Source organism: Mustela nivalis (genome assembly GCF_964662115.1).
Source record: "Mustela nivalis genome assembly, chromosome: 6".
Lineage (NCBI taxonomy): Eukaryota > Metazoa > Chordata > Mammalia > Carnivora > Mustelidae > Mustela > Mustela nivalis.
In genome coordinates this window covers 117,317,703-117,333,790 of record NC_139025.1, presented here as the reverse complement: position 1 = coordinate 117,333,790, position 16,088 = coordinate 117,317,703, and the positions used below count along the sequence as shown (strand labels likewise).

Genomic DNA, 16,088 nt, shown 5'->3' with positions numbered 1-16,088 from the left:
TAAGAAAGGCGTTTCCACCACCCCGACCCAGACTGACCTCAGAAAGGAGCCTCCCCCACTGTGCCCAGAGTTCTGTCTACAGAAGGCTGCCTGGAGGTCAAAGCGGGAAGGCCCTTGGGTGGGTTGGAAAATGGAGGGAGGGGAAAATTCCACAGAAAGTCCCAAATCTGACCTAATTTTGACCCAGGGCCAAGGGCCCATTCCAAAAGTTTCTCTGAGGGTGCTCTGCCCTGAACAGGGAGGCTTTGCTGCCCCTTTCCTACTGCACCCACCATTCCTCACCCCTCTCACTGCTGTGAGCTCCCTGGGCCCCTGGCCTGGTCATAGCCTCCCCTGGGGCCCAGCCCTGCCAGCCCTATCCCCTTGCTCTGAAAGAGACCCGGGGTTTTCTAGCACCCCTCCTTCCCATGTGGAAACTGATTCTTGCTCATCCTAACTGGGACATCGCTGAGGGACTGGCCAGGGCAAGGGGAGGGCAGTTCTCCTCAGCTCCCAACATGGAAGCCACCACAGGACTGGGTGCCCTGGAATGCTTGGGGAAGGACACAGATCCCGAGTGCCCCTCCCACCTCCCACCTCTCCTGGACCAGGGCCTCCCTGGGGCACCCCCTTTCCATTAGACTGTCCTGAGCCTGGCCTCCTCTCGCAAGGTGCTCCTGCCGTCACTGATCACTGGGCAGTGCAGAAAAACCCTCAGCAGGACTCCACCCATTTGAGAGATGAGGAGCATGAGGACTGAGAAGGATGGTGTCCAGCTGGGGTCCACGGCCACCTCTAGCTCCCCAGCTAGCACCTGCTATCGGCACAGCCCTCCCTACAAGCTTTAGAGGTTTTGTGCCCACTAAGACCTCACAGTCTAATAGCTCCCAGGGACACTTGGGGTTTCATCCTTCTCCCACCCTCAATCCCTTTGGGATCCAAACAAACAAACAAACAAGCCATGCTTTTGTTGTCTTAATTGCAAAAGGTTTATCAAGAAAACAAGAAAGAAAAAAAGATTCAAGCAGCAGGAGCCAGAAGTGGCCATGACCTCCTGGGGAGGCCAGCAGTGGCACCTGTCAGTTCCCCCAATCCTGATGGCCCACACCCTGGCCTGGGAGAAGGGAATAGCCCCCTTGAGGATGTAAACATGGGTGGGAGACAGCACAACCTGGCTGGGGAGGGAGCCGGGGCTGAAATCACAGTGAGGCTGGCCATAGGCGCGTGGGCCCAGGACTTCTGGGGCAGTGGGCAAGCCGGCCCCTGTCTTTTTCCCCTTGGCCTTCCCTCTATGCAACAGGAAGGATTCCGGGATTCATTGGGGCCTGCGCCTGCTCAGAATGTGCAGAGCTGCTGCTGGTGAACTCAAATATCTGGTAACTTCTGGGTGTCCTTTCCACGAAGGTGCCACCAAGGTCCTGGGGTCACTGGCTTGTCTCAGCACCTTGAGCCCAGGGAAAAGATGCTGCATGGTCCCCTAACCAAGAGCTAATGGAGGCTCAGGAGGTGGAGGGGAGTCAGGAGGGAGTTGGCCTGCAGCTCCTCCTAAGGGAACAAAGTGAGGCAGGGACAGCGACATGGGAGGAAGAGCCCTTCCCTCTGTCACAAAGGCCAAAATCCCCACCAAGGGGGCACCAAACTTACTGGGGAAAAGTAAGGGAGAGAAGAGGGGGTGTTTTCATGTCTTCACACCTTTGCCCATGCTATTCTTCTCTCTGACTGTCCCCTCCACCCTCGGCCCCATCTACTGTCTGCCAGGTCCTGTCATTCTCCAAAACACTACTCAAACGTCACTTATTCTACGGAGCCTTCCCTGACCAGCAGAAGGAGTGGTTCTTTCTTTAAGCTTTCAGGAAGCCCTTATTTACCATCAGTCACTCTGTGTTGCCCTTGTCTGTTTCTGTGTCTGACCCCAGCTCGCCTGGGGACTCCCTGAGGGCAGGCATGTCGCAGCCCTGGTACCCAGCCAGCATCTGACACGGGGCCGCAGCAGGGCCACCCCATGCCTGCTGAACGAGTGTGGGGGTGGTGGCCAGGTGAGTGAGCACTGCAGGTTCTAGGGGAGGCTAAGGCCAGGGCCCAGCCTCAAGCACTGACCCAGGGCCCAGCCTCAAGCGCTGACTCACAGCCCAGGGCTCGGCCTGGAAGGTTCCTGACCCCGATCTCACCCCTGCTGTGCCCCTTACCTCTAAGAGCTGGGGAACTTCCACAGGGGGACCCAGGACTCGTCCAAAGCCCCCACAGCCCTCCCAGCCACTACTGGAGCAGGTGGGTCTAGTGAGCAGAGTACGTGGCGGCGACCAGGCTGAGGCACAGGGCAGGGGCTGGGGACACATGGTCAGAGGCTGTCGTACATGCGCAGAGTCTTCTCCAGCTGCTGGCCCACCCGCTGGTAGAAGAGGATCTGCTGGCGCAGGTAGTTCTGCATCATGTGCTTGAAGTCGAGTTCGCGGCGCTGGTGGAAGTGGTTCATTTCGGCCTGCAGGGCGAAGCCCACCACACGGCAGCGCCTGCGAATGCCATCTGCCTCGTCCTGTGCCATGCGGCCCTCGTCACTCATGCGTTGGCTCTCCTTCACCTTGGCGAAGGCGCCTGGCACGGGCACAGTGGAGGAGGACAAGGGAAGTTAGGGCTCTGGTCTGCCTGCTTTGCTCCCTATACCTTCCAGGAACCCCCTCAGGGACAGCCACCTGGGTGTCTCCCCCAGGACCTCCCCCAAACCCTCACCATCAGGACACCTTCCCTCCAGACCTGGGGCACTGCCAGCGGCTTATGGCACCCAGCCCATCACAGCCCTGCTGGCTGTATCAAGTTCCAGGACAGGGCCGTCCTTACCCAACACCAGCATCGTCTCTCACACTGGCTCCTAATTGGCTCAGACATCACCTCCTCCAGAAAGCTTTCCCAGCAGCCCCCCAGGACATGAGGTACCTCCCCGTGTTCCTGGAGCTTCCATCAGCCCTGGCTCTTACTACCCTGTGCTTGCTCTGCCTGCCTCCCTCTGCTCTGTGAGCTCAGTGTCTCCCGCACCCAGGACCAGGCCTGGCCCCCAGGAGAGCTGGGTACACGTCTGATGAGCGGATTCGACCGGTCCCTCCATGAGCAGCAACTAAGGGGCTCCCACCTCAGGCCCAGTGTCTAAGAGGTTCTCCACACCACCTGACGAACAGCCAAGAGGGGCGCCCCTCTACCCGCAGACGAAGGTTGCTGGCTGTCTGCCCAGCCAGGAGGCGCTCCGGGAGTTAGGCCCTGCACCCATTCCATGCTGACCCCGCGTTCATCAAACTCACCCTGCTCTTTCCTACCACTACCTCTCTGCCCGCAAGATCTTTCTATATAATTTAAGGCCCCTGATCAGACTCGGGCAGCATTTCCCTGCCAGAGCCTCCCGCAGTGCCCCTAGGTTGGATGCCTCCCACACCTCCCGACCCTTCTCCAGGGTGCTCCCGACCCTTCTCCAGGGTGCTCCCGACCCCCACTGATTCTAAAAACAGCACATCAAAGTCACATGGAATTTTCCTTTGTGTGTGTCTCCCCACCAGCCTAGAGGGACCAGAGGAGGCCCTGCACTAACCAGGTGACAGATGGGGGGTGGGGGACAAACCTGGGCAGGGGACCCAATTTAGAAGAATCTGAATAAATCAGCAAGCAGTTGGTGAATGAATTTCAGCTCTGCATTAACAGGCACTTGACTGACTGTGCACTGAAGGCTGCGGGGCCAGTTGCAGGGGGAAGGAGGACGTCTTCCTGGGCCTGACGTGCACTCCTCGCAGGGCTGTAGGGACTGCACTGTGCAAAGCAGGGTACAGGTACAGGAAGGCCTGGCACACAGGATAACACAGCCCCGAGCACTTGAGAAGCATCCAATCACACCAACAGCCCGCTGGGTGCCTCTGACTCTTGCTCAAGATGTCTAATGCATTCGAGATCCTTCTTTCAGTCATTTACTCTGTGGCAGGCCCAGGGCTCCACATGCTGGAAACAACTACAGAGGCACCCATAGGAGCTGGCAAATGCATGGCTAACAGGGACACCTGAGGCGGGCAGACACAAGTTTGGAGGATCTCCAGGGTCGCTCACACCGCACTAGAAAGAATTCGACCGTCACCAGCTCCCAACCAACTTGCTCCTTCTGCCACCCTCCCTGAGCCACCTCCCGCCTCCTGTTCCACCCCAACTGCCCAAGTCTGGGCAGCACAAGAGGGACCATCCCAAGGCCCAGCACAAGGGCTCAATAAGAGACTTCGGAGCTAAAGAGGTCCTAGAGGCCAGCAGCACAGAGGAAACTGAGGCCCTGCCAGGGAGGACTTCCCTAGGGCCTCCCAGCCTCCTTCGTGCCCCATATGTGGGGGTGCAGAGGTGCCCCCGACAGCTGGGGATGTGGACATCTACTGCAGAGACCCCATGCTAGGTCACCCAGGTCACCCCATCTGTGTGAGGCCCCCAGATAACAGACAAGGAACCTACTTGAAAAGGACATACTAACTAGCTTGGATTCCAGCTGCAGCTGCTTTAAAAAATCTGGATACAGTGAGGGTGGACCCAGATTCCAGAGGGCTTTTCTGACCTTGGAGGAGAGAAAGTTTCCTTTTGTTGATGGGGAGACAGAGGCCCAAGTAATAGAAATAAATCTATTGCAATTGCTAGGTATCCACACCCAGGCAGGGGGCCAGCAACAGGGGACAAAAGCTGTGGAGGGGAGGGGACAGGCGGAGGTCCCACCCTGCTCTCTGTCACCTCTCCACCCTGTGACTCAGATCTGGGGCTGAGACCGAACAACCCTAACATACCCCTGAGACAGGCTGGGAGTCGGGGCTCAGGCCCATCGGGCAGCTCTGCTATATTCCATGTAGGACTCAACCCCAGAGCTCAGGACCCAGGGAAGCCTCCTGCCCTGGCAGGTGTCCTGTAAGCTGGATCCCAGGAACTAGGAAAGGAAGGTCGGGTCCCAGACACACTCCTGAAGCTCCCACCTAAATCTAACCTGTCCCCGCCTCTCCGAGGAAATCACCCCCAACCCACGTCAGGGACAGGAGGTCTGAGCCCAGCTGTGTCACTTCCAGAAAGCCACTGGGTCAGAGGTCTCCCAGCTGTCCAGTGGAACAGGCTGGACTAGGTCTGATGCCACTGACTATTGCTCTTGGCAGTACAGTGATTTTGAGTTTCTAGATCTAAAAAATGGGATCATAACTGTCCCCACCCTAGAGTGTAGTTAGGGTTTAACAGAACTCATCTGTACAAAGTACTTAGGCCAGCACCCAGCAGAGTTTAAGAGCTCAAGATGCTCCATGCAACCATATGCATCAGCTGCTGGTGGCTGGTAGCAAGAGGCTTCTCTTTGTTTATGGAAGTCTAGGAGGGGAGGGAGAAGGAGGGTTAGATGATAGCCTAGAACACAGAGGTCAGACCTGCCCATCCCCCCAGACAAGCACTTGGTCCTGCTGTGGACATGCTTCCACCGCCAGCCTAGGAGTCCCATGGCTGCTGTCGCACGTTGTGAGTTCCTGGGCCTGCTTCCCACCCGCCAAGCACGCCAACTGAGTTAGCAGGGTGCTAAGCACCCATCCTCCCTCATCCTTCCCCTCTGCCTCATCTACCCGTGCACCCATCCCTTGGGGTGCTCCTTCACCCCATCTGTCTGGCACAAGGGAACCAGCCTGGGCGGTGTACTCAGACACCCTTGGGCCCCAATTTCTGCTCTGCGTATCATCCCCACCTCACTGGACCTCATCGGGAAAATACAGGGGACCACAGTAACTTCCCTGCCCTGCTGGCTCACAGGGAGAGGCCCTGGATAGGCACTATTTCCCCTTGTCCCAGAGTAACTATGACTGGGGCCCCTTTTACGCCAAGACTGTCCAAGTTTCAATGGTTAATTATATGGTTCCTCTTCTCTTAGGTGACCCCTACACTGCTGGGCCACCGGGCAGACAGAGTGGTGGCCTTCATCTCAGTGCCAAGTAGACTCCACGATCTGTTTTACTAAGGGGGACACTGAGAGAGGAAAAACACCCTCACGGTCATCTCAGAGGCAATATTTGTCCAGATCCTGGCCTCCTGACCCCACCTAAGCCTCCTGTCTCCTTCCTTCCATGGCCTCTGCCATTCGCTTGCTATCTTTCAGATGTCCTGATGGACTAGACAGAATTCCGGAGATCTGAGGCCCAACTTTCCTGCTCCTCTCTCTAAGAAAGAGTCCCACCCACATGGCCAGCATGGAACTCCTTCTCCCCTGATCAGGCCATAGTCCTCCAAACCTGCCCAATTCTGTCTCAGCCAGATCCCAAGCCCTCCTCCCTAACTTGCCCAGCCACAGCCCAGAAGGAGGAAAAGTAAGCCCAAATGAGTTGGTCCACTGGGGAGGGGTCCTCAGGGTGAGGGAAGGTGGATTTGCCTCTGCCTAAGGTTGAATGCATGAGCCCAGATGACTGCTGGGCCCTCACTCTCAGAAAGACCTCAAGAAGACACTCGGAAATGGCCTCTCTTAGCTCTGCGTCCCTGCTCCTCTGAAAGGCCAGCCTGACATCACTGCTTCCTGCTTCAGTGCAACCCTGGGAGCCCTGGCTGGGGAAGGGGCCACGCTCCTTCCCCAGCTCTGGCCCGGGGTGGCTGTTTACTCACTGTGCCCCTGCTTTCCCCCGCCACTGCCCACACAGACATACACGATCCAAGGAGCTGGTTGAACCAGCTTTCCCAGGCCTGAGTGCAGCAGTGAACGTGCTTCTACTTCCGGCCAGGGAGACACCTGCCCCACAGGCCCCAGTCAGCCAGTCGCCTCTGCTGTATGCCTGCCCCAGAGCTCAGAGTCAGCTCTAAGGCATGACCCTGTTCTCCACCAGATCCTCCCCAGGAGGCTCCCCTCCTGAGAGTTCACTGGATCGAACTTCCCTTGTTTTCTAGATCAGGAAACTAAGGCCCAGAGAGGGGAAGGCACTTCCCGGGAATACCCAGCAAACTGGGAACACAGCCAAAACTAGAACTCAGGGCTCATGTTTCCTGAAGCTGAAGGAAGGTGAAAGGAGGAGGACAGGAAGGTGAAGGTGAGAAAAAAGGGCAGGGAAAGGAAGGAGGATGAGAAAGTGAGGGGAGAAAGGAACCTGGGAGAAGTTCTAGAAGGCGATTTCCTGGTAAAGCAGAACAGGGCTGGCGTACTTTGGGCTCTCCTGGATACAGAGGCAGAGGGTGGTGTTTGCTGTCCCCCCCGGCTCAGTCCAGAGGTCTGCCTCTGAGCCCCACCCAGAGGAAAACTCCGCACCAAGCCAGGCCTGACCTCAGGGCCTAGGGGCCCGGGAGCCAGCCCCACGCCCTGCAGACGTTCTTCCGGAGTTACCAAGCAGCCCCAGGGAGAACCACACCTCTCTCAACATCTGCCCGGCCTGTTGTCCCAGGACTTAGCCACCTGCCAGTTCAGCCCCTCACTCACTGTGCAGGCCAAAAGAAGCCAGGTTCAGGAAGGGGGAGTTGAATGGGCCATGTGGGTAGTGCCCCGAACCCCTGTTCCTCCCCTGGACCAGCCCCGGTGCCCCTAGGTGACCTGGGATGAGTCACTTCCCTGGCAGTTCCTTGACGGCCCAACAGTAACAGACAGGGGCTCATCCTGTCCCTCCCCCACGGAGGGGGGCCATGAGAACTGAAAACACAGCTGGGCTTGGGAACTGGCCAACATGGTTGTGTCCTTAGGGAGGCGCAGGAGGAAGGGACAGTCTCAGCTGGGCCACGGACTCCCTGTGCAGCCAGCCTTCTGCGGACATCAGCTTCTTCATCTGCAAAATGGGGACAGCGAGCCTCCTGCACATGGACAGGGAGCTCACAGATAGGGTATGCAGTGCGACGAACAGGCTCCAAAACACGAGGGCAGGGAGTGGAGCTTGAGAGGAGTGGGAAGACAGGCCACACTCTGTGCTCTTGTTATCTGTGTCCCTGTCCCCCACGAGCCTCTGGGCTCCTCAAGGCCAAGGCCTGGGCCCCAGTCATCTCCATGTTCCCAGACTCAGCCTGATACCTCGACGGGCTCAGCTCAGAATGGCTAGATGATCAAATGAAACAGAAACAGAAAAAATGGAATGCATGAGCAAACGAATGGACAATGAAAAATAAACAGCGAGCTCCTCGAAGTCAGGGACCAGAGCTGTCTACAGTAACATCCCACACATAGACCAGCACCTGCCCCATGGCAGGTGCTCAACACAATGTGGAATGAATGAATGAGACAGAAAGACTAGACAGGCTGCTCCTATTCCCCTAGGCTATCCTCAGATTTCCAGTGCCCTGCAGAGCACAGACTCGGCAAGGTCTCCTGCCCACTCTGGCTCTTACCTTTCTGCAGGTGAATGATATCGGGGAAGTTTGAGAGCAGGCCCTGGTAGAGGGAGAGCGTGTCAAGCATCTGGAAGAGGTCGTTTTTGGGCTGCTCAGCAAACATCTCACCGACAGCTTCATAGGTGCGGCCCGTGTGAGAAATGGCGCTGTTGAGGGCCTCAGAGCTAAACGGGGGGTCCATCTGGAAGGCATGGCTGATGGCCTGGAAAGCACTGCCCAGTTTCTGGAACTCCTTGCGGAAGCCCCCCACATGCTTGCGCACCAGTTCTGAGGCCACAGTGCTGAGCTGCAGGACACTGTCATCCATCTTCTTGCTGAAGGCCTTGAACGTGTCCACACGGTCCTCCACGTCCTGCAGGTCCTGGTGCTCCGTGGGGATCTGGAAGGTGAGCAGGAAGCTGGCACCCACCATCTCATCCTTCTCGGCCCGGCGCTTGCCCATCTTCCACTGCTTGTCATCCAGGCAGCTGAGGAAATGCTGGAAGCCCTCATACTGGGACAGCACGGGGTGGCTGGTCATGTGGTCCATCCAGAGAATGAGCCGACGCTTCCGCTTCTCAATAAAGTCCTCCTCGAAGCGGCCTGTGGCCTGCTTCTCCGGCAGGTGGGGCACCGAGATGACAGTGAACTTGTGCAACAGGCGGTTATAGAGCCAATCAAAGTGTTTGTAGCGCCGGTAGACTGGCGAACCGGCGTGGGTCGGTGTGAGCTTGTAGGAGATGTAGCTTTTGATGCCCTTGAACTTGGTCTGTTTGGTGGGGTCCTCCACGGAACAGGCAAACGGGTGGGGGTTGGCCTTCCACTGGGGCCCACGAGGGCCCATTTCAATGGAGTACGTCTCGGCAATCTTGGCCATCATGGGCACATCACCCAGGATAAAGGCCTCCACTCCAGAGCGCACGAAGCACGAGAAACGGTTGAGGTTGCGTCCCACCACACTGCCGCGCTTGGCAGACGCCAGGCTGTCCTGCCGCTCCAGGGCTGGCTTGGGCCGAAAGGCCATGTGCTGGCTGGGGTAGGCACCAGGGTAGGAGAGGTTGAGAGGTGGGTGCCCGTTGGTGCCCAGCCCACCAGCCCGAGGCTCCTCTACCACCGTGCTTCCATCGTCCCAGTCATCCCAGTCATCGTCATCATCCTCCTCAAAGCTGCCCTGGTGTGAGAGGAAGCCACTGACCCCACCACTCCTGGAAGGGCTGGCCACACCAGAGCTATCGTACAAGCTCACCTGGGTGCCCAGAGAGCCTGGGCTGCTGGAGTAGTCGGCATGGTTGGGGCTGGCACCAGACCGGATGATCTCCACGTAAGAGGCAGGGAAGAGCCCTGTCTCCCCGCGGCTATTCTGGCCCTGCAGCCAGCCATCCAGCGAGGTCTCACTGAAGATGACCAGGTCCTCATCCTGATGGATACTGATCTCCTCCTTGTTCTCGCTGCGGAAGTCATAGAGGGCTCGCCCTTTCAGTGCCATGGCTGGGACAGTGGTAGAGAGAGACGGGGACAGCGTCCTGCCCAGAACTGGGAATGCACTAGTAGCTCAAGGCCTGTCACAGCAGCTCAGTCTCTTGGCCCCTAAACTGGGGTTTACTACCCACAGATGCTGTCCAGCCTCCCACTACTCAAAGCAATGTCCGAGGCCCATTAACTGCCTATTATTATTAGGTCTCCGGAACACTCCTGTGAGCAGGGAGAGATCATGTCCATGTAGTCTCTCCTTTCTTCCCCTCCCAGAAGAAAAGTCAAGTGAACTAAAGAAATCAGCTTTAAGAGGGAAAGAATTTGACACTTTCCACTGGAACAATGTCCTAAAACAGAAGAGAATCACTCAAAAACCACCGTTTCAGAAACCGAGGCAGCTCTGGCTCTCAGCTCCTTCAGGCTGCTCTCGTATTCCTCTGCAGATCTGCTCCTTCCTCCTTCTCCTGGGCCACTGGGTTTTCAAAAATCCAGAAAATCCAAGAAGGGCATGGAGAAAAGCAGCAGCCTCTTGAATCCAGTCCAAGGGTGGATGTGTCCGGCTTCACAACGAGCCAGGCGGGGGGGAAAACAAGGACTGAGGCTTACACAACAGGCCGCCAACTCCGTCGACCCTGGCGGCCCAGCCGGCTCTGGCCCGGCCTCTGGCCCCCCCGGCCCCCAGCCCTCAGCCGGCTCAGGAGCCTTCTCCCCGCCTCCGAAGCGGCCGGCCCCCACCCTAGGGAAGGAGGGGGCGCGACGAGGCGCTCTGGCGACTTCTGGCCACTAGCTGAGTGGCCTCTTTTGTTTGCCTAGCTCCTCCGCAGTTTCTGAGCCTGAAGCTGACCCTGATCTGAGTCCAAGGATCCCGTCCAAAGGTAAGCCCCGCGGTCCCCGGTCCCGGAGCGCAGGCCCTACAGACCCCCAGCCCTGGCGTGCACGCACACACTCAACAGGAGTTTGTAGAGTGCGCTCCGGCGAGCAGATGGCGCGCCGGGCCGGCTGGCGCTCGGTCCTCCGCTCGGCCCCGCCGTGTCCCGCCGGCGGGCGGCGGGCTGTGCCCCCGGCCTGCCTCCACGTACAGCACTCGCAGCCCCTCTGCGCCGCCGCCAGCTAGAATCTAGCTCCAAAACAACAGAAAAAAAGGGATTCCAGGAGGCGGTGTCCGGAGAAAGGAGGGAATAGCCGAGGGGGAGGTGAGGGGTGGGGAGAGGGAGGGAGGGAGGGAGGAAAAGCTGGCTGGGGAATTGGGCAAACTCCACCGCACTTCCGTGCGTCCTGGCTGGGCCGGCACGGCCCGGCTCCGCCCTCCCGCGGCCTGAAGCGCTGCAGCCGGGGGCCCTCGCCTACTCCTCGCGTCTTTCCTTCTCGCGCTCGCCTTCCCTCGCTCGCTCGGGTCTGGGTCTGAAGGAGGGGGCCGGAATTCTCCAGGATCCCCTACCAGTCCGCCCCGCGGGGAGACACCTCTCACCCGAGGAGCTGAGCGCCGCCGCCGCCGCCGCTGCCGCCGCAGCCGCCGCCTCGCCTTGCCTCCTGGGTTCTGTCACCCTCCTGCCTTTCCCATGACGCAAGTGACGGAAAACTCCGAAAGTTTGCAAAGTGAGGGCTTGCGAGGAGGATGCCAGAGCCAAGACCCAGGGGAAGGGATTGAAGAAGGGTGCCGGGAGAGCAGTCGACGCCCCCCTCCCATTCCCCTGCCCTTTCACCCCTTCCCTGGGGAGACAGGATGAAACTGGGCCGTGGCGCAGCCTGGGGATTGTTCTCCGGAGGGGGCCCCAGGGCGGCCCCAGTGCCAGCAGCGCCCTCTGGGAAGAATCCTTAGAGGCCTGGGATACTGACCGCTGCAGGTCCTGGTACTTTAGCCAGACAAGGCCAGAAGCGCCCCCTGCCCTGGGAGACTTCCTTCAGAGGGAAAGTCCTAACCCTGCGTATGTAGCAACCGGGAACAAGCTTAGGTACAACCGGTTCCCTGATGCTTTGTGCGGCCACGGGGACTAGATGTTCATCTGCAGTCAGCAGCAAGGAGAGAGGGGTGGTCCACAGAGGCTCGGGCAAAGAGGCAGGGGGGATCTGACACTCGGTCAGCCTATCCGGGACACTTTGGTCGCTGACTGTCGGGCACTCTGCTGGGGGCTGGAGATTACATCACAACAGGCAATAGGTATTGTGCCTTCTTGGGTTTACAGTCCACGGTCTTGTCTTTAATTCATCTATCCTGTGTCTGTCTCACTCATTCAGTCATGCAATCAAGGAAGCATCAATTTAGTAATCATTCTGTATCAGGCCCCCTAGGCTACAAAGATAAGACATTGTCCTTACTTTCCTGAAGCTCAGATACATCAGACCGGTAACTCCCTACCCAGTGTCACCAGGGGAATGAAATGTGCATGGGAGGGCACTTGTCCCATGGCTGGAGCAAGGATCAAGGAAGGCTTCCTGGAGGAGGAGGTGCTTAAGGTGAGACCAAGGCCTTAGCCCCTACTCCTCTTCCTGGCTATGCCCTGGAGCCTTGCCTACCCTCTTCCAGCTAGAACATCCTTCCTCCTCATTCTGACTTTTCCTACTTTTTGCAGATTGGTACAAGGTAGAGCTGCTAAAGCTGGGCACCTTTGGCTGGTTTTATTGTTGTTGTTGTTTTGGTTTGGTTTTTTGTTTTTTTAAAATATTTTATTTATTTGACAGACAGAGATCACAAGTAGGCAGAGAGGCAGGCAGGGGCGGGGGGGAAGCAGGCTCTCTGCTCATGCAGGGCTCGATCCCAGGACCCTGAGATCATGACCTGAGTTGAAGGCAGAGGCTTTAACCCACTGAGCCACCCAGGCGCCCCACCTTTGGCTGTTTTGAGAGTTATAGGTGCAGGTCTCTGGCCCCAAAACCCAAGTTCATTGGTACAGTGAGTAGATCTGATTCCCTATGCAGGGCTGGATATGACCTGGCTATGTACAAACCCCCGAAGGCCAGGTTTGTTTGTTTGTTTTTTAATTTTTGTCACTGTAGTTGACATACATGAAACTAAAATACATTAGTTTCAGGTGTACAACATAAGTGATTTGACAATTACATATATTACCAATTGCTCACAGTGTTAAGTGTAATGACCAGCCCAGGTATTAAACTGCAAAGAGAAATACAACTGGTCAGGCAGGCCTGAATTTTTGCATCAACAGAGCATGGTAGTCTGAGCTGCTCCTTAGGAAACCCAGTTACCAGAAGGTTAGCTCAGAACCAGAAAACCCCGTGATAGGAAGAGGAGACAGTGTGACAAGTCTTTTAGCCAAGAAATCTTGAGATCTTGACCCCCACAATAGGGGCAGCCTTGATTCTAAGGATTCGGGTCATCCTACTCTTGCTACAACCAGAGCTGGAGTATGTTCCCCCCAGTTACTTTTGGGATACCCTTTCTTTGTGATCTCTCTTCAGTTCCCATAGCCTCTCTCCAAAGCTGAGCCGTTAACAACAGCAACTTCTTTTTTTTTTTTTTTTTAAGATTTTATTTATTTATTTGACAGAGAGAAACCACAAGTAGTCAGAGAGGCAGGCAGAGAGACAGAGGGAAGCAGGCTCCCCGCCGAGCAGAGAGCCCGATGTGGGACTCAATCCCAGGACCCTGAGATCATGACCTGAGCCGAAGGCAGTGGCTTAATCCACTGAGCCACCCAGGCGCCCAACAACAGCAACTTCTTCATCAGTGCCACACACTGCTGTAAACATTTTACCTTTATTAGTTCCATTAATACAATCAGTAGGATTTCTGCTTACCCAACCAGGATCCTAGTCCAGCCACCTCCCTGATGGCCTTTGAGTTGATTCCCAAACACCTCAGTCACACATTCACAGACCAAGAATCTCAGACTTACTCCTACATCTGTTCTGGGTGGGGTTTTTCTAACTCTCAGGAGCCACCCTTATGTCCAGGTTCTTGGGAAAAAAATTATCTTGAGTCTCATAGAGATTTCCATCCAGTACTGGTATCTTCAATTCCCTCCCTTTCAATGACCTTCTTGAAGTCTAGGGATAACACCACTCCCCCTACCCACCCCGGCCCAGGTGCTAGTCCCTGGGAACTGCACTAACCTTTGTGGTTTCCCTACACCCTGCCCATTCCCTTGAGACAAAGTTCTTTTATTTAATTCTCCTCACATTATTTTTTTTTTAAGTTTTATTTACTTATTTATTTGACAGACAGAGATCACAAGTAGGCAGAGAGGCAGGCAGAGAGAGAGAGAGGAAAGCAGATTCCCTGCTGAGCAGAGAGCTCGATATGGGGCTCGATCCCAGGACCCTGGGATCATGACCCGAGCCGAAGGCAGAGGCTTAACCCACTGAGCCACCGAGGCGCCCCCACATTATTCTTTTTTAAAAAGATTTTTTAATGTATTCATTTAACAGAAGGAAAGAACTCAAGCTGGGGAAGCAGCAGAGGGAGAGGGAGAAGCAGGCCCCCCGCTGAATAGGGAGCCCAACCCTGGGATCACAACCGGAGCCAAAGGCAGCCAGCTGCCCCTCCTCACATCGTTCTATTTGGAGTGTGTTCTCTTTCCTCCTGGGGCCCTGACTCATGCTCAGCAAACAGCATCCATTCCCCATCCAAGCACCCAACTCTCCTCCTTTAGCAAAGGAGTCAGCAAGGAGAACTGCAGCCAGTGGTTTCCAAGCTGACCCCACTTGTGGCAGCGAGAGTACATGGGACTACGCTGTAACAATGCACAGGAGAGGACAAAAACCTGATAGTGCAAGGGTACTGGGCTAGGGAGAAGTAAATCTGGGACTTTATGCAAGTAGAATAGACTGGAATGGCATCCAACAAGCTGTGGGTATTGAGGAAAAGAGTCAACCCACATCTTTAAAAAATAGATTCTCCACTCTACTTCCCCCACCAGCTACTGCCCCATTTCTCTGCATGCATGAGCAAAATTTCTCAAAATAGCCATCTATACTAGCTGCCTGCAATTTCTTTCCTTTCTCTTCTTAAACCCCTCTAGCCAGTATTTCATAGTCACACTCCACTGAAACTATTCTTGTCAAGGGCAAAGTCATCAATGACCTAATAGTTATTCTCAGCTCCCCTCTTAGTCAACCTCTCCTTAGCATTTCACTGGGTTGATCACTCTTTCCCCCTCTGTACACTTTTCATTTGCATCAGGGGGACCATACTCTCCTGGTTTCCCTTCTACCTCACTGGTTCATCCTCCTCTCTCCAATAATTCTTAATCCTAGAGTGACTACAGAATGTGGTCCTCTTAACTTTTCTAACCTATTCTCTCCTTTGATGACCTCCCAGGATCATCTTTCTGCCAATAAATTTCAATTTTTTTAATCTCCAGCCTAGGCCTTTCTCTAGAATTCCAGACTCAAATGTCTTTCTCCTTGACATCTCCCTGGGATGTCTAATAGACACCTCCAACCCAACACGTCCCGAGAAATATTGGGTACTGCATGCCAGACCTGTTCTACTTGGCAGCCTTTCCATCTCAAGTGATAAGTAGTTTCTTCCACTTGCTCAGGCCAAAAACTGGAGCTGTCCTGGACTCTTCTCATCATCCTGGGACTCCTGTCACTTCAGATTTTCACTACTGCTCTCCTGGTTCCAGCCAACGTCTTTCTCACCCAGATCACTACAACAGCTTCCTAATGATCAGTTTCCATCCTTGCCTCCTGACAGTCTATTCTCAACATGGCAGTCAGATTGAGCCATTTAAAACATGAGTTAGATGTCAATCCTCTGCTTAAACCATTCAGCATCTCACAAATGTAAAAACCAAAGTCCGTCCTTACTCAAAGGCCTATGAGCCTCTGTCATCTGAACCCTCTTTCTTCCCCTCATAGCCCACTGCTCCAATGAGAATGGTGTTTACTCCTCTTCTGACATGCCAGGTGCATTCCTGTCTTAAGGCATTTGCAGACTGTGTCCTCTTTCTGATATACTCCTCCCCCAGATATCCATATGGCTAAATCCCTATAAAATATCACCTTCTCAATAAGACCTCCCCTGACATGGCCTATTTAAAATTATAGCCCTTCCTCACCCCCTAAAACCCCAGTTTTGTGTCATAATGCTTGTCACTTAACACATATAGTTTAGTTTTTTACTATGTTTATTGTCTGGGGAGCAGGAAGTTAACCAAGAGTCCTACTGCAGACATGCTGAGCGAGGGATGAGGATGGAGGTGAGGTTGGAGGAACATGAAGGGTGAGGATGCAGTACAAAGTGGGAGAAGATATTTGTTCCATATATAACTGGTTAGGTTTAATATGTGTAATACATAAAGAACATCTTCAAACCAATTAGAAAAAAAAAGCAAACTGTATTAGTTTTCTATTGCAGCTACTACAAATTACCA

General features: G+C 55.2%; 2 protein-coding genes across 3 annotated transcripts in view; one reads left to right on the top strand and one right to left on the bottom strand.

Annotated features, from left to right (window-relative positions):
* Nucleotides 1–944: 944 nt before the first annotated feature.
* On the bottom strand, nt 945–10,360 carry SNX33 (sorting nexin 33). The gene is made up of 2 exons (XM_082735857.1): nt 8,296–10,360; nt 945–2,571 (listed from the first exon to the last, which is right to left on the bottom strand). Exons 1-2 carry the CDS (start codon nt 9,761–9,763, stop codon nt 2,318–2,320), a joined length of 1,722 nt encoding a protein of 573 aa, XP_082591983.1. The 5' UTR covers nt 9,764–10,360; the 3' UTR covers nt 945–2,317.
* Nucleotides 10,361–10,541: 181 nt separating this feature from the next.
* SNUPN (snurportin 1) overlaps nt 10,542–16,088 on the top strand; it is a 41,682-nt gene continuing 36,135 nt past the window's right edge. The window contains exon 1 of one of the 2 annotated variants that reach the window (XM_082735919.1): nt 10,542–10,625. The gene's annotated coding sequence lies outside the window, so the exon portion shown is untranslated. The remainder of the gene's footprint in view (nt 10,626–16,088) is intronic. The other variant, XM_082735921.1, reaches the window with a different exon arrangement.